Source organism: Solanum dulcamara, chromosome 11 (genome assembly GCF_947179165.1).
Source record: "Solanum dulcamara chromosome 11, daSolDulc1.2, whole genome shotgun sequence".
Taxonomy (NCBI): domain Eukaryota; kingdom Viridiplantae; phylum Streptophyta; class Magnoliopsida; order Solanales; family Solanaceae; genus Solanum; species Solanum dulcamara.
In genome coordinates, this window is record NC_077247.1 from 54,573,708 (window position 1) to 54,591,672 (window position 17,965).

At 31.7% G+C, this 17,965-nt stretch overlaps 2 protein-coding genes and 1 long non-coding RNA gene across 3 annotated transcripts; 2 read left to right on the forward strand and 1 right to left on the reverse strand.

Moving 5' to 3' along the window:
* Positions 1–3,334: 3,334 nt before the first annotated feature.
* LOC129873837 (zinc finger protein GAI-ASSOCIATED FACTOR 1-like) lies at positions 3,335–6,474 on the forward strand. Its single transcript, XM_055949028.1, has 4 exons — positions 3,335–4,040; positions 4,128–4,524; positions 4,609–4,874; positions 5,341–6,474. Exons 1-4 carry the CDS (start codon positions 3,902–3,904, stop codon positions 6,117–6,119), a joined length of 1,581 nt encoding a protein of 526 aa, XP_055805003.1. The 5' UTR covers positions 3,335–3,901; the 3' UTR covers positions 6,120–6,474.
* A 4,426-nt stretch (positions 6,475–10,900) lies between these two features.
* Positions 10,901–13,743, reverse strand: LOC129874651 (vicilin-like seed storage protein At2g18540). Its single transcript, XM_055949971.1, has 4 exons — positions 13,251–13,743; positions 12,910–13,085; positions 12,752–12,832; positions 10,901–12,421 (listed from the first exon to the last, which is right to left on the reverse strand). The coding sequence occupies exons 1-4, from the start codon at positions 13,618–13,620 to the stop codon at positions 11,090–11,092; spliced, it is 1,959 nt and encodes a 652-aa protein (XP_055805946.1). The 5' UTR covers positions 13,621–13,743; the 3' UTR covers positions 10,901–11,089.
* A 2,326-nt stretch (positions 13,744–16,069) lies between these two features.
* On the forward strand, positions 16,070–16,756 carry LOC129875247 (uncharacterized). Its single transcript, XR_008763112.1, has 2 exons — positions 16,070–16,337; positions 16,459–16,756. It is a non-coding gene; the product is annotated as an uncharacterized LOC129875247 (long non-coding RNA).
* The last annotated feature ends 1,209 nt before the right edge of the window (positions 16,757–17,965 follow it).

The window sequence follows — 17,965 nt, forward strand, 5'->3', positions numbered from 1 at the left end:
ATATATATATATATATATATATATATATATATATATGAACCTCTAGTTATCAATTATTACAAGGGAGGAGGATTATAATTCATGTTGCATTAGAAAAGAATGCAGTTATAATTTAAGCATAAAATATTATTCATTGATCAGTAAGATCTTACAAGTAGTATTTAGACCATTTCTTCACATTCCCTATTTCAGTCTCCTTTAAAAGAGTAATAGAAGATTAATTATATTATAATTTATTGATACTAGTACATTATGTAATTTATTTATTGGATTGATATAAATATAAGTGAGTAAGTTTTTATCATTGCTTACAATATCTTTCCTTTTTGGTTTGCATGATTTTATATTTTCTAACTATACGGGTTACCCAATTTTTTACGTGTAACAAGTATATATATTTTACTATATAAAGAAAAATAAAAAGGACCCGGATCCTACCAAAATAGAACTAACAATCATTTATATGATTAATTGTAATCCTAATAAAATATCAATTACGACTTTAGTAATTAGTATTGGAACCCACAAAGGTTACAATACCAAATGTTCAACTCCCGGAAGTAACAACACGTGGAGTTTTTCAAATTTGTAAGACATTAAAGCTTAATTATAAAGAAAGTTAGCTTGACTTTTTCGCTCAAGCTAATTAAAGCAATACACATTTTTTTTTGTCTACCTTAATTCAACCAAAAATCATATATTTTCTCACTTATTATGTGTTTGAAACTTTAATTAAATCCGTCAATGGTGTGGAAGTGCTCTATCATTAGAACAAAGAATCAAACTTCACCTTCAACTTTAATCAATAGATAATGACTCTCTCTTATTCTAAAATAATATTTATTTTATTTTTGATCTTTTCAATTTTTTATTTATATAATATATAATATCGATCGTTATCAGAACCTATTTTAAAATCAAAATTTTATTTCAATTTTCAAATTCCTTTTTATGGCTTTTGTTTGAATCTTTTTTGGAAATTATATTTCTAGTAATTTTTTTGTTTGTAAAAAGCGATTTTTTTTTAAGAATGGAAAATTTACATAAATGTACTACATTAAAAAAATATTTACCATTTATAACAATAATATTTGTTTTTCACTGAACACTTATAATACAATTTTAATACATATTAGCGAGAATAATTTATAAAACTCATATAATATAAGTTTTATTCATGGATAATTTATTTATCACATACTTTAATACACTTATAATATATTATGTCAATTTCTTACCAAACAAGTATAATATATTTTAAAACACTTATAATACATTTATATTGTATGGATAATTCAATTTTAATACATAGTAAATATATCATAATATTGCTATATATTGCTATAAATGATAATAAATAAAAAATATCACTAAAATCAGTAATTATTTATTAAAAAATATTTTGCTCCAGAGCCCAACTGCTCTCTTTTCTTTTGAAACTTTTGGCCTGAGTTGTTATCAAATTGACCATTGCTATTTGGACTTCCCAAGCAGTGGGTTAGGAATGTTTGTGATGATTGTGTTGAGTCGCACATCAGTAGGATGAGGTAATTTTGAACTTTTTATATGATTTGGTCAATTTTTTTTAATCTTTAAATTAACTTTTGAAATTAAGTTGGACTTATATTATATTCGGTTCATATTTCTCAGAAAATATTAATTAAAGTCTATTTGGCTAAATATGCATCATACAAAAGTTTATAGTCAATTTCAAATTAATCTTAGCATTTTTGCATTCTTCTTTTGGAGAATGAAAAAGGTTGGATGGTGAAAGGCAAATAATTTTGGATTTCTACATTCTTACTTTTGGAGAATGAGCCGATTAAATGAACTGTGGCAAAAACAACTACCCTTCTGTTTCTTTTTTTAAAAGCAAAATCGCTAGCTGCGGATGCGTAGTACTAGTTTTTTATTAAGTAAAGTTAAATGTCAAAGAGAAAAAAACAAGTAAGAACGGAGCTAGATTTTAATATGTTTGTCTTAATTAAACATAACATAAAATTTAAGTAAATAAAAGTAACTTTTGAATTGTGTGATTTTAAATTAAAGATATGTTTAATGTGCTAAAATAATTTTTAATTTTGTAATCTTTGAATGATAAAACTAAAATATTTGTCAAATTAAAAAAAAACATTCTTTTTTTTAAAAACAAACTAAAAGAGAAAATAAATGAACAAATTGGAGGAGAGAATTTACTACTTTACAATGTTATGACGTAAAACATTCTCATTTATAGTTATGAAATTTATTTATTATTAGTACAACTAATCTAATAAACATATAAGTGGAAAAAAATGCATGTTTGGGAAACTACAACATGACATTAATATTACTACTGTATAATCTTTGGTTTGGTTCAATTTAATTTTTGTTTTGATTAATCTCCCATTTAATATAAATTGAATCTAGATATTAATCCTTTCTTTCATAGTTGATACCATCAACAAAACAGGTCATATAGCGAATCGAAAATAATTTGAACTTTGCATCAATTTTATTAATTTACTGTAATTAAGAGATAAATAGTGTAAATTACATTAATGATGCAAATATTTGTACTAATTTGACCTAAATACTTGGTGGGAGTAATTTATTTTTTTAATTATATCTGATTATCAACAAAATATACCTAGCATTAAAGCACTTACCCCAGTAAAAAAAAAGAGGAAATTGACATAAATTGGTGTAATAAAAATAATACTGTAGCTAGATTTGACCAAAAAATACTGTAGCTAGAAAATATTCCCGTTTCTTTGAATAATATATTTATATTTATATATAATTTATACTCCCTCCGTTTTTATTTAATTGTCAAATATTTTCTAATTTCATTTCTCTTTTTACTTGTCAATTTTGATAAATCAAAAAAAGATAATTTTTTTCTTTCTATTATATCCTCAATTTATTAACATTGAGTTAATGTCTTTAAAAAATATAGTGAGTAAATATGTTTAAAACTCTATTAATTAATAAAACTAAAATAGTAAATTTATTATGCCAATAATTATTTTCTTAATAGATACTCACTCCATTTCATATTAAGTGAATTTCTAAGAGATTTTTTATTATTTAAAATAATTAAATTGTTTAAAGTTCAATATAGATATTTGAAATTTTTTTATATTTGTCTTTTCATTTATTAAAATTTTATATTTGTTAGAAGATAAATCATACTACTTATAAAGTTATATTCATAATTTTAGAAAAAACAATATTAAAAAATATGCATCAAATTATATTATTGAATATTTTTTTTAATATATGTCCATTACCTTATAAATTTACTTAACATGAAATCTGGGGAAGTATTTCTTACTAGATGTCCTTATCTCCAGAATTGAGACACATTTATTTACTCGACCGTAAACAGCAAGTAGTTGCTACTCTACTAGACTAGTACTATGATTTTTCATTCATGGTTTTCTATTCTCTCATTATTTTATTTTTGTTCATGTTCTTGAAAAGTAAGAATGAAGACCCAAAACTGAGTAGACTTTTTGCAGTCTCTGTTTTCACATTAAATTTCCTTTCTTTCTCTCTCTAGATTTCCGAGCCGCCGACTTGCTATGCTAACCCCAGTTCTCATTCTCATCTCCGGACTGGAGTTTTTCTTCATTAACTTTCCTTAGTAACTTTGCTTGGCAGAATTTGGTGATTTTGGAATCTGGGTTTTGTTTTTGAGCTAATTCTAAGTTATGGGGATTTGCTATTTTAGCTTGGTTTGATTAGAATTGGTAGTTGGGTATATGAAAGAAAGAAAAACGAAAAAGCAAGATTGACTGGTAGATACGGTAAAAAGCGAGCAAATATCGACTCCCCAAGAAAAGATAGATATCAGAAAGTTTCTTTAGCAACCCCCTGCCCCCTCCCCCGAAAAAAAAAAACCCACCTAGAAGTAATCATGTCGGCCGACCCAGATAACTCATCCGCCATGAACGATTCCACAGGCTCAGGTGAAGCAAGCGTTTCGTCTTCAGGTAATCAAGCAGTTCCTCAGAAAGAATCTGGAAAGAAGAAACGGAATCTTCCTGGGATGCCAGGTAAAATTATGTTAAAACACAATTCTTGATGAACCCAATTTCCAAACTTCAGCAAAGATTTGATTTTTTTGTTGTTGCTTTGATTAGATCCCGATGCAGAGGTTATTGCTTTGTCACCTAAAACTTTGCTGGCGACGAACAGATTCGTTTGTGAAATCTGCAGTAAAGGATTTCAAAGAGACCAGAATTTGCAGCTTCACAGAAGAGGTCATAATTTGCCATGGAAGCTGAGACAGAGATCAAGCAATGAGGTGAAGAAGAGAGTATATGTTTGCCCTGAATCCACTTGTGTTCACCATGATCCTTCTCGGGCATTGGGTGATTTGACCGGAATCAAGAAACATTTCTGCCGTAAACATGGTGAGAAGAAGTGGAAATGTGACAAATGCTCCAAGAAATATGCTGTTCAGTCTGATTTAAAGGCTCATTCAAAGATTTGTGGAACTAGAGAGTATAAATGTGATTGTGGCACCTTATTTTCAAGGTCAATTCCTTTTACTCTTTTTGAGCTAATTTAATTTCTCTCTGGGTTCTAAAGTTGATAACTTTATTTGCTAATAATGTACAGGAGGGATAGCTTTATCACCCACAGGGCATTTTGTGATGCATTAGCTCAAGAAAGTGCTAAAGCACTGCCAGAGAAACCTCCTAATGCTAATGAGGAGCCTAAAACACAAGCTGTTGCTTCATCATCACCACCGCCAACACCACCGGCGCCTCCACCTGCCACCGAGACTCAACCACCACCGCCACCAGCTCCAAAGCCTTTAATAATCCCTGCAGTTCCTCCATCAACTTCCGTAATGTCATTTGCTTCCTCTGTTCAGAATTCAGGTACCTTTCTTGAGTTTGATGTTTGTCGCATTTGTGTTTGTTACATATCAAACAAAAGAACTTTGTTCTTTCTATATCTTGGAGTCTAGTTAATTTTGTCATTTATTGATCTTTGTTCTTATCTGTATTTATTTGTCTGTACAAAATCATTAATATTTTCTATTAATCAATTAGAACCCTGTAGACACAAGTAGGGTCTAAAATAGGAAGGAAAAAAAAAATGAAGGAAAGGATATATGGGGAAAATCATTAAAAATGAAGATTCAATGTAATGAAATCGTTGGCTAAAGAAAGAAATAAGTAGTATATGCTTAAATAAGTTAAAGATTGTAAAGAAAGGATACTATATTTGAATCTCCTTTTGCAACAGATAATGTTCTTTTATATGAAAAGTTTTAACTTTCTCTGTTTCCTTGTACAAGTATGATTCCTTTTATCTTTTTTATAATTGCTACAATTTGTGCAGAGTTGCGGGAGAATCCAAACACAAATTCTGCTGGAACTGCTACGAAACAGGTTCTGGAGGAAGCAGCAGCAGTAGCAAGCTTGACTGGAAACTGTAGCAGCTCTTGTAGTAATGGAAGTAGAAGCAGCAGTGTCTTTGGAAGCTTGTTTGCTTCATCAACAGCTCCGGGAAGTTTGCCATCTCAAGCTCCTGGTTTTGCTGATATGTTTCGAGTCGTGGCTCCTGACCGCCCTCTCGAGATGGCACCACCTTCTTCATCTACAGAACCAATATCTCTCGGCCTAGCAATGAGTCACAGTTCGTCAATTTTTCGATCCGCTGGGCAAGAACGGAGGCAATATGCTCCTGCACCACAACCAGCCATGTCTGCAACAGCATTGCTGCAGAAGGCAGCTCAGATGGGTGCAGCAGCAACTAGCTCATCGTTGTTGAGGGGCTTTGGGGTTATGTCCTCCACATCGTCTTCTAACGGGCAGCAAGAATGGAGTGGAAGAACAATTGATGCCAATGGTGCGTCATTGGCTGCAGGCCTTGGTCTTGGACTGCCTTGTGACGCCGGTTCTGGTCTGAAGGAATTAATGTTGGGAACTCCTTCTGTTTTTGGTCCTAAACATCCTACTCTTGACCTTCTTGGATTGGGGATGGCGGCTAGTGTCGGTCCAACGCCTGGATTATCTGCATTAATAACATCCATAGGTAATAATCTGGACATGGTGACTTCAGCTGGATCTTTTGGTAGTGGAGATTTCAGTGGGAAAGACATGGGAAGAAATTCATGATATCAACTTCATTACTCAGTCAAAAGATTGATCATACTTGTTCTAGTTGAGAAGGGTCGGGTTTAATTTATTCTGTAAAGTATAGGACCATGGAATTTTAGTTGATGCAGCAGAAAACCAAGTTGGCAACCCCAGAGAATTGAAGCATAGCATGGCAGGAGGAAAGCTCTCTGAGGCAGTTGGACACTTTTAAGATTGTTCTACTGCCTCCATTGTGTAGGAAAAGATTAAAGGTTTTTTTTTCTGCTGTACAGTAGAAGATGAATGTATAGCTGCATAAACTCCTCTGCTGTTTGTTACAAATGAAGTTGTTTTGTGAAAATATATAAGTTACTATATAAGTAAATTTAACCAAGGGAGGCTAAAAATCTGGTGGAAATTGTTATCAAATAGTATCTCATTTAGGTTCTGTGAAGTTTGTTTTATTTGAACTTTTGACTATTAAATCATCATATTTGTTGCATAAATAATTTTCATATTATAATTTATGCATAACTAAAATGTAAAGTAAATAACTTGACCACTCTAGAGTTTAGGGTTGGGTGATGGACCAATTTGGTGTAAATTCATTTCCGAACCATTTCAACGTTTATGTTAATGTTTTAAAGTCATAATTATAATATGAAGCCGGCAAGTTGGTTCCTAATTGTCAACTTTATTAAAAAGAATTTGGCTGACTACTACTACTACCATTTTCTCACAAGCTGCCCAACTCCTTGACATCACATTCGGTGATAATTACTCCTATTCTTTTATATTTTGATTGATTGATTGATAAGATGATAAGGGCCATGCCTTAATCAAAACTAGTGGAAGAAAAGTGCCAAACCTTTGGATATGATAAGTGACTTTGAGGTAAATTTGGAGAAAATGTGGAGATTAGTCATTGTAGTTTTAATTATAGTGACACCCAAGATTAATCACTTGGTAGATGAAAATTATAAGAGATCAAAGTTCAAATTTTATACTATTTCAAAATGTTAAAAAAGTTTAAATCTTGGTTTACAAAGTTGATTGGTATTGATATAGGTGGAAGGTAGCAAATATTTAATAAAATACACATAAATTAATCAAGACGCTACCGTTATAAGCTTTTGCTTTTTTATTTACTTATAGAAGTGAAAATGATTAAAGGTAGAATTAAGAACTTAAGTCTTAGTTAGAGAAAAGACATAAAATAGATTAGATCAAATGAATGTTCTCTGTTGGGCCATTTGTAGTTGTGCTTTTGACATCAATTAAAGGAATCTGATGCAGGAACTTTATTTCTTACCATTTCTCAATTCCAATTTGACTTTGAAATTACATCTAATCTTGAACAACAGTGCAAGAAAATGAAGGGTTAGCATCAGTTTTAAGTAGCAACTCAACTGTCTTCTAATTATTATATCATTTCTGTAATAGTAGTGCTATACTTTGGGGCTAATAAATAAATAATTAATGAACTATTGTGGAAGTTTATGCCTTAATCTTGTCATTTATTCTTGTTTGGTAGCAGTAACCTTGAATAATGAAATATGATTAATTTCTGGATGAGGTCATAAACTATGGTCTCTCTCACCTAATCTTCTCTTTTAAATATGTAAATATAATTAGGTGCTTAATCTTTGTCTAAGACCTGTCACAACTGATTATTTACAATTTATTCTCTTCCCAAAATTACAATAAAAATTCATGATTGCAAAAAATCACTAATAATAAAAGAGGAAGAAATGATCATTTTGTCGATTTATAATTTGAATGGAAGAAAATTAACACTACAAAGAATAACTCCTGATGTCTCAAAATCATCTATAGTATTTTTCTTTTACACACACTCTTAAGAAAATATTAATTAGAATAAATTTTGACTATTTTACACTCATTTACGTCATAGGATGTAATTTCACTTCATCAAATTTTTTACTCTATTAAAATGTTTGTAATTTTCAAGAACAATTAGTACTATAGAAAATTTGAGAAACGAACAATTGATTTTGTTTTGAACTTTCGATAAATAATTGACACAATTATATAAAAAATCACGGTGGGTAATTTGAAACGAAGAGAGTATACAACTAAAATAACATAATACTCCTTCTATTCCGTATTAGTTGAATTTCTAAACTAATACACATATTAAGAAAAATATTCAAGGACAAAATTTGAACCATATTTCTTCTATTACCCTTTTGTTTTATTAGCATCATAAAAATGATTAAATGTGAAATCATAAATACAAGTAGTCCTTTAGTTGAGTATAACTTTGTATGTATTGTAGTTTACTCCTTGGAAATTACAAAACTTCATTAATGGAAAAGGTAAACATGGAAAAAGTTTTAAATATTTCTCTTGAATTTTGAACAATTAAACTATTTTAAACAATAAAAAAAGGGGAAGTAAATTACAGAATCAACTATCAGAAATAAAACTGATTCAATGTTATGTCTAGACACTTTCGGTGGCTGTTGATTTGCAAACAATTTTACAACTAATATAGAGATGTTGACTTGTGGCATATGAAGAGTAATTTTAGTCCAGGAGGCTGTAATTAAAGAGGGCATTCAAGCCGTATGCAAGTTTTTCCTCACTGCAAAGGCCATAAATACAAAGTTTGTTGTACCAAAAACTACTGTACGAGCCCAAGATTCTACGATAAATTGTCAAAAGCGTCTTATTTAACTATGCGAAATAAATAATTTTGTTCGACGTCCTCACAATAATGACTCATTTTTATCACTGTCATTACAAAAATGTTTCTAATTAGTGGGATCAATAGTGAAATAGTTAAGTGTCTTTTTCTACACAAAACCTATTGATATTTTTTGCACCAAGAACTTGAATTAAAGGGGCTGTCATGAAAGATATGGGAAATCCAAAACATTAATCTTGTAGGTCCCAAAATTGGTTCATGATGCCTACATAATATCCAAGCCCATCTCCCTTTCCCTCTCAACACCACCTATTGTGTTTCATAAAACAAGTACACCATTTACTTTTGTACTTCAATATACTTTCACCCTCCCAATTTATATAATCATATTTGACTGACACGTATAATATTTAATTTTTTTTTTTTTTTTATCTTTGTAGTATTTCATTTTGAATTTATTAGTAGTATTAGACTTTGTATGTATTATATCACTTTCTATCTTTAAATGCAGCAATAAATCGTATCAGTATTTCCAGAAAGGACATATGTACTACTCCTGTAGTTCATCAATGCTCACTGCTATGGTCCTCAAAACCCTATTTTAAAGTGTTTTTAAAATTTCCAAAGGAGGAAAAGTTGTTATAAGAATCGATTCATATTTAATTACCATACACCTTCCTCTTTTCATTGGAAAAATTGGCAATAGTACTGCCTAATTTAATATGATACATATGCATGGGAGCAAACTTTTAGATGTGTGACTAAAAAGAACGTATTAATTGTTATTTATTTGTGTTTCGATTATTGCATTAGTTATTTATTACTTCCTCCGTCTCATATTAGATGGACATCTTACTACAAATGTTTGTCCCATATTAGTTGATCACTTACTAAATCAAAATAAAATTAACTAAATTTTTCCTATTTTACCCATACAATTAATATGGCCTTCTCAATATAAACAATTCTCAATACGACCTATTTCTATACTCTATGTATATTACATTGGTATAAATAAAAGGCAAACTGGTAAAGTCTTCCAATGTATTGATAATTTCTTAATCACCGTGTAAAGTTGGAAGTTTTCAATTAATATGGGACGGAGGGAGTACTACTGTTCTTCTTCTTTGAATGCTTTGCAATGCTTTCTCTATTATTTGTTATGTCTTCTTTACTTCTATGAGTCCTTTCTTCAAACAACTCTGAAATGCGATACTTGAGTCGATGCATGTTTCAAAAATAACTTCTCTACTTTTCCTTGAAATAGAAACACACACTCTACCCTTTCAAACTTCACATGTGAAATTTCATCGGATATGTTGTTAAAAAAAATTTGACCATATATCCTAAACAAAGAAGATGGAATCTCACATCACATATGAATCAGAATTTGAGTAGGTTAAAGTAATTAAAGGGCTTGGAAGATAAGGTCAACATTTAACAATTTTATACATTGCACAACGTATTACGTTCAAGCATATTATTTAAATTTTGGTTTTCTTCTAAGTTTTCAGTAGACAAAACTTTCAAGTTATAGGATTATACTAGTATAGAACTTTTGTTGTTGTAAACAGGTTCTTCGTAATTTGGTACTACCTTTTCCTCTCTCTCACCTTTTTCTAGTTTGCATAAATTGAATTTGCATTTATCAGATTAAAACAGAGAATTAAAAAGATATTACTCATCTGAAGTTTAATTTTCTAACAGATGTTATTTTGTATTAGAAAACATAATTAAGTAATTTTAATGAAAAAAAATCATAATTATGTGAACATATACTCTTTTTCAAATTCATTCATATTTGTTTGTCTTCTATGTGATGCAGGGAATTTGTTCCATAATACATTCCTCCAGTTATTGCAGCAAAGTTTACATTATCCCGATTCTGTGAAGTTCATTGTTCAGCTATATAGTTATGTTAATGTATCAGGTGGAAGCTGTACATTGCTTGCCTAGCCATTTAGCAATTCGTCATTCCAGACTACGGATAACACCATGTTTGAGTCCCCTGTTCAGCAATAGTGAATGATGCAGCTAGTTCTGGTCAGGTCTATAGGACTATATGAATTGGCATTCATCCAATGCACTTTTTGTGTTAATTTATATATGTATAAATATATCCAACACCTTCTACTACATTTCCGGAAGCTTGACAGGGAAAAGTCTGTTAATATCCATGAAAGCTGGTTCCAGCATTTATTACATAAGTTTCAAATATGATACCAAAAGGAGAAACAAAAACGCACACACATACATGAAATTGCTTATACAAAAACGTAAAGACTGATCATGAAGGACAGTTACCGTGGTGATAAAACCAAGTATGTACTCCCATTTATCATGCTGCTTTGAGGAATATCCGTTCATGTCGGCCTGGCTCCTCTTCCTCAGTTGCTTCTTCTTGATGCCTCTTTTCCGTTTCTTCTTCCTGTCTCCTAGCTTCCTCTTCTTGTCTTTCAGCTTCCTCTTGCCTTCTCCTCTCTGCCTCTTTTGCTGCCTCCTCTTCACTTCTCCTTGCTTCTTCCTCTTCCTCTTGTCTCCTTGCTTCTTCCTCCTCCTGCTTCCTTGTTGTTTCTGCTTCTTCCTCTCTTCTCCTTGCTTCCTCTGCCTCCTTTTGTGATTCTTCCTCTTGTTGCCTTTTGGCTGCTTCTTCCTCCTCTCTCCTCCTTGCTTCCTCTGCCTCTGCCTCTCTCTGTGCTGCTTCCTCCTTTTCTTCCTCCTCCTGCCTTCTTTTTTCTGCTTCTTCTTCACTTCTCCTTGCTTCCTCTGCCTCTCTCTGTGCTTCTTCCTCCTGTTGCTTTCTTGCTGCTTCCTCCTCTTCTTTTTCTTGTTTCTTTCTAGCTTCCTCTGCTTCTTGTCTTTCCCTTTCCTCTTCCTCTTTTCTTTTCCTAGCTTCCTCTTCTTCCTGTCTCCTCCTAATTTCTTCCTCCATTAACCTCTTTTCTTCTTCAGCACAAGATGTACACTCCAGTATAACTGAATCACCCTGTGCTTCAAGAATCTGATCCATTGTTGTGTTAGTCACATTGAAAGATGCTTCCAAGATGTGCCTGTCCAATGTTCGGAGGACCGAAGCTTTTCCCGTTAGGTACTGAGGATGATGTTTCTTTGTAGTTGTGCTGAACCCCACAAACACAAATGAATTGTTGTTGAAAGCCATTTGAGCCATAGGATGAAACCTTGGCACAACAAATACATCTCCTTCTTCCACTTTAAACCTCATGTTTTTGCACCTTTGCCCTGTTCCAGTATTCGAGCAAACAACCCTTACCATTCCTTCTCCTTGAATTGCTATTCCAATTTCAGTAGCCATTGGATTCCAATGTGGCCCCATCATTGATCCTTTGGTTAAGTTCACTACGTAAATGCCAATTTTGGAACCCTTTAAGGCAGGCAATTTCTTCCTGTCTATTACGGTGCTCCACCCGTTGCAATTTTCGAAATCTGGTTTCTCTTGGAAAACATTGAACAATTTAGGACTCTTCTTTTTATTAATATTTGGGTTGTCAAAGAAACTATAACTGTCCCTTCCTAGAACAGTTTTCATGAATTGAGCCTCCATCTCCCATAAGTTGTTCTTCTTCTTCTTCTTAGTTGACTTTGGCACACCATGCACGATGGCTGGTACTTCTGTTCCAGCCAACACTTCTTCTATCACCTCTTCTGGTACCTTCATAAAGAAAATTTTACATTCATTAAAAGTATCCACCAAGGTCCAACATTACACTCTTTTTATTAAAGGAAACCCAGACAATATGAGTACATAATCTCTGCGACTCGGTCAAGAAATGTTTTACATCAAGACTTAAACACCCCATATCAGGCTACTCAAGTGATGTCCATGATTAGTTTCATCGTTTTTAGAGACGCCAATTTATGATCAAAACAGAATTAATTGTTGTATTATGGAAATTGGGTAATCAGTAAGGTCTAATTATACAATTAGTACCCGCTATATATGATATATATTCATGTTAAATTAAAAAGGTGAGGGAGTTACATGAAATGCTGCTTGGAGGACTTTCTTGTCGAATCCAAGAACCATTTTACGGATGCTGGAATATGGTCCATTCAGTGGTTCCTGCATAAATATTACGCTATTAAATCAAGAAAATTAAGAATATTTAAAGTGTTTTGAGGAGAGGAAAGAAATATTACACGCAAATCATCCCCTGAATTGGCAAGGATAGAATAAACTCTAAGTTTCTGTCTCACAGGGTCTAAGTTGCTCTCTAAGAAGAAAATAGTTCCAGAAGGCAGCCTGAAAACATCTCCTATTCTTAAATCCACCGACTTCTGCTCATTTTCATCCATCCAAGTTAGCTTCCCTGACCCTAATTTAATTTCCACACACCCAAAAGAAAATTAATATAAATACTTGAATTAATCTCAACTAAACACATAAATGAGAGAGAGGTTGAGTTATCAAGATAGTCATTTAATTAATAATTATTATCTCAAAAACATCGTTTTTTTTCTAGTCAAGTATTAATAGATACCCGTGTGTACATAAAAGAGCATATCTGAATGTAGAACAACAGGAAGGAAGAGGGAGTTGGGCTCCAATGTGATGAATTGAAGAAGATAGGATCCAGTAGTTCCATCAGCTACTGTGACTGAAGAGACTTGTCCATTTTCAGTTGAAATTATTGATTTTCTTTCTGATCTCTTAACCAGAGGACCTAAACCCCAATAATCCAAACCTGGGATCTCCTCATTTTCTCCCAAAGCTTTTACATCGATAGCCACATTACTGATGATAATAATCATAAACAGCAACAAGATTCTGCAACATTGAATTAATGGCGTTGAGAAACAATATTTTGCCGACATTGCTTTTTTATTTTTTTTAAAACACTGCAAAGTCATGAGAAAAGGGGCAGTGAAATAGGGGTTTTGAAGAAATAAGACGGGGAATTACGTGGCATTTGCATGGACAGGTGCTTCTTTCAATTTGACACGTATTCATCCCCATGCACTGCTCTATTTTGACTCTTTCAGCTTAGGAGCTTATCTTCTATCGTTCCGTCACTCTTTTGGCAGTCCGCCTAATATCCTTTTATCTTTGTTATCAGGGATTATTATTCGTTATCTCTGTACCAAATAGAAATTATAGTTTTGAAATTTTAATTCATTTTATTTAAAAAATGAGATATTTATATTTGAAATTAGTTCTATATTCATTTTTTTCAAATTAATTTTAAGTAGTATTTTTTACTTCTCATGGTAAATTAATTTACCTAAATACTGAAAAAACTCAATCTTTTCATATTAATTTTTTAAATATTCAAAAATTATGTATAAGTGTAAGTTATAATTCTTTATCGTTGGTTAGGCATAATCTCCTTACTCTTTAGTAACTAGAAGTGGGCCTCAAATCACTTTGTCCATCCACAAGGTCCGGCTCTAGTTCGAAGAGGCTCAATTTTCGTACCTTTTTACCCATATAAACAGTTTGTTGCTGAGCCATGTCATTCTACAATCATAGAGGGAAGTTGTTGAAAAGTTTTTAAGTTCATCACAAAACAAATTGAAGACCATTTGGTTATGAAGAAAAAAGAAACAAAAAATTTTGACTTCTGAAAATCAAAACAAGATTCTTTTCAAACATCATAAATAATTCGACGTAAATTTGATGAGGAAATGAGTTTAATGCATGTTTTTACTTTTTAAGTACGTTAACATATGGTCAGGATTAATTTGGGCTTCTAGAAGGAATGTACAAGTGAAGATAAATGGACTCATGTTCCAAATTTATCAAAATTGTCCAATAACGAAGTACATATTTGGGTATTGATAAAGTAATAAATGGGTCATTTACTTTTGGGATAATTAAGTGTCAAAAACACATTTAAATTATCCATATAAAGGGCTGATGTGGAATTCATTAAACGTGTTATCACGTTTGAAGAGCACGTGAAAAGGAAGACCGTTACATCCCAAATTGGATTCCAAATCAGCCCCTTTAAATCCTTTTCACGCGTTCTTCAAACGTGATAAAACGTTTTATGCAATGTCAGCAATGAATGTTTAAAAGGTACAAATTATGTATGATTCAGGAGTTCAATAAAAAGACAACATAGTTGAAATGCCTGAAAGAAAAAATCAACTAAATTTAAGGACCTATCTATGTGTTCACTCATTCTATTTCTATAAACTTTGGGTTGGGTCCCCACGGTGCGAAATTTTCTAAGCCCTTTAGATGCAATTGTGGAAAAAACAAATAAAACATTGACAACATGTGAAACGTGGAAGGCCAGAGTAAGACTGTAGGTCTATATGATAGGAAAAAAGTAGATCACAAAGAAAACTTAATGAATCTATAGAGAGGGCATTTTTTGCAGTGAAATCGACGTATCCTAACAATCCATATAACTATAGAATAGGACCACCATTCATATATGTTTTTGCCTTTCACCTTTTTGTTTAGTTATATTAATCACATACAAGATACCCTATCGATCGCCCTTTATATCTCCACCACCACCACCCCTTCCTCATCTGAACAGTAAGAGAAAGTAGACAATTTATTTGATTAAATTGTTGAATTCCGTGAACCGTCTTACTTAAAATTTAAAATTATTAAAGATGTATTAATTTATTTATTATAAGTTTTCAATATGTATATGTCTTTACTGCGGGACTAGACACAAGGAATATTTTGTTGACTAGTAATAACAGTGAGATTCAATTTTTGGAAATTTACCTATTCTTTTTTTTCATGCATTTCACTTATTTTATCAGCTATCTGCCCATTAAGATTTAGACAAATCACCTATTAGTGTCGTTTTCTTTAGCTAAAATATGAATTCTGATATCCCATAGTATTTCCTTGTTTCATTGACCAGACCACACCTATGGGTGTCTATTCAGAGGCAACAACTACAGCAACATATCGAAAAAATATAATCGAGGTAATCCCACAAATAATATTTAAAAAGACAATGTGTACACATGTAAATTTTATTTCTATCTTAAAAAATAAAAAAAGTTATTTTCGATAAATCCTTGACTCAGGTAAAATAATGAGAGAGAATTGAAGAAGCAAGATCCCACATAATGATTTAAACTTTTAAGATTTTCAGCCGTAAATTCATTGTACCATCAAAATTATGAGTTCAGATATAATATTTATTGAGATTTTAATAAATTTTTAAACATACATATTTATACTTCATATCAAAAAGTGATAAACCCATAGTCAAAAAGCTACATCCGTCTAGATCTCTTGCTCATTTCACCTCTGAGCTTAATATTTGGAGAAAGAACAATTTTATTTTAATTTAATTACAACAAACTTTATATCCTCACAAATAAGAAGAAAAAAAGTATATTTTTTTATGAGTCATGAAAGCATGGGTGGATCAGCTCCACAAGTACTGTGTTTGAAACCTTTTTAGTTTTGTGGCTTTTATTTTAGGGAGAGTTGTATGTCCAAAATGGTGGTATGACACATCTTTTTCTTTCATTGAATTGTATTAATCACTACTCAGAATCTCAACCCTCTTTTGCTTTTGTATCTTTGAAGCTTCTCCTTCTTTTTCCACCGCGATATGTCCCATCTACTCAAGAACCTTAACTCCTAAGTACTTGACTTTTTTTTCCTTTTTTTTTTTTTTGAGAACTACTATTTATTTCTCCTTTCTTTATTTCCTTAATCACGTTTACCATTGTTCTTATACTAATCCTTAATATCTTTCTTTTCAGCTTATCGTAATCATTATCATCTTAATCAAATATACACAATCAAATAGTGGCCGGCAGAGTAAGAATCTTCATAGCGGGATTCAAAATATAAAGGAACAAATATATGATAGAGCCAAGAAAATTCCAATGAATCCATACTATAAAATTGTAAGAAATTAAAGTTTAAATTCTATTAGACAGATACTTTTGTGACGGAATTACTTGATATTTATTGTGGAAGTGAAACATGCATTCATGTATAGAGTCGAGATGTGTGCAAGTTTTATCACTTTATCATAATTAAAGGGTCGTTTTCAAACTTGAGTGAGAATATTTCTCTCAGGAGTAATACTTCTTCCCTTGACGTCATTAGAGAAATTATACGTTAAAAAAGTAGGTTTGATTTTCGTAATATTCCAAAAGATAGACAAATTAATGGGAGATGCTTTGCATGATTGAATGAGATGTTACAGTAGTTTCACTATCACAACTTTGTCAATCTGGATTGTCATCCTTATATTACCTTCTCCTATTAAAAATTAAAGAAAAGAATATCAGTGTGATGCTAAATGCAAAGTTGAGCCCTCATCCCCACTTGTAACAAACATGAGGTTGCCTAATTGTGCATCCCCACTTGTAACAAACATGAGGTTGCCTAATTGTCTAAGTGTTATCCCCTTTGCCATATAGAACATTATTGTTTTTTTCTTTTCGATCAGCACTATCACTTCCGCTATTGTTTGCTTTACGTCCTTGTTTTTCAAAGTATTTTTTTTGAATCGGGGATTTATTGAAAAATAATTTTAGAAATAAGATCGCATATACATTATATAAATTTTTTTTAGCATGAAAGTCATCAATGACATCAGATAATGTTATATTAATTTTACAAAATATAAACATAAAATACCTAATATTATGGAAAGATCATGAGTTTACTTGCCTCATATTTTCTATCTATAAATTCATTTTTGATACAATCTATTTTTCTCAAACTCTACTTAAACTCTATTCGTAGAATTATATTGAATATGTTATTATTTTCGTCCAGCAAAACTATTACTTACCTCGAGTCTTGTGTAAATTGTACACCAAATTGATTGTGTTTTGTCCCCTCATTTTCCCCTCCCCCACCACCTACGAAGAAAAAGGAAAAAAAAACATTTCAACTTTAAAGACCATCCCCCCCCACACACACACACACAGACACACCAATTAAGGCATATTATTTGCTGTAAAATGGTGACACGCACTATCTATGGTGCTAGCTAGTACATTAAAAGTAAAAAAAAAAAAATTAAAAAAATCACAATTTAAAGTTTATACATATAATATGATATGTCTTCCCATAAAATTATAAACAGGTCTATAATTTAAAATTAATGAGTTCAAAATTTAATATTCAAACAATTTTTCAAGAAGTTTATATTATAACACAAAAGCTAGGATTTGACTCCATTGTTGGTCATGTATAGAACTCATATCCGGACAAGTTGAACTTTTTTGCTATAACCACTTGGGAAGAAAC

Excerpts from the sequence above, each read along its gene's own strand:
- LOC129873837 (XM_055949028.1), top strand. The coding sequence starts at position 3,902 with ATGTCGGCCGACCCAGATAACTCATCCGCCATGAACGATTCCACAGGC. Across the intron at positions 4,041-4,127 it reads GAATCTTCCTGGGATGCCAG|ATCCCGATGCAGAGGTTATT; the intron begins GTAAAATTATGT and ends TGCTTTGATTAG. Across the intron at positions 4,875-5,340 it reads TTCCTCTGTTCAGAATTCAG|AGTTGCGGGAGAATCCAAAC; the intron begins GTACCTTTCTTG and ends CAATTTGTGCAG.
- LOC129874651 (XM_055949971.1), bottom strand. The coding sequence starts at position 13,620 with ATGACTTTGCAGTGTTTTAAAAAAAATAAAAAAGCAATGTCGGCAAAA. Across the intron at positions 13,086-13,250 it reads GCTCTTTTATGTACACACGG|GGTCAGGGAAGCTAACTTGG; the intron begins GTATCTATTAAT and ends AAATTAAATTAG. Across the intron at positions 12,422-12,751 it reads TCCTCCAAGCAGCATTTCAT|GTACCAGAAGAGGTGATAGA; the intron begins GTAACTCCCTCA and ends TTCTTTATGAAG.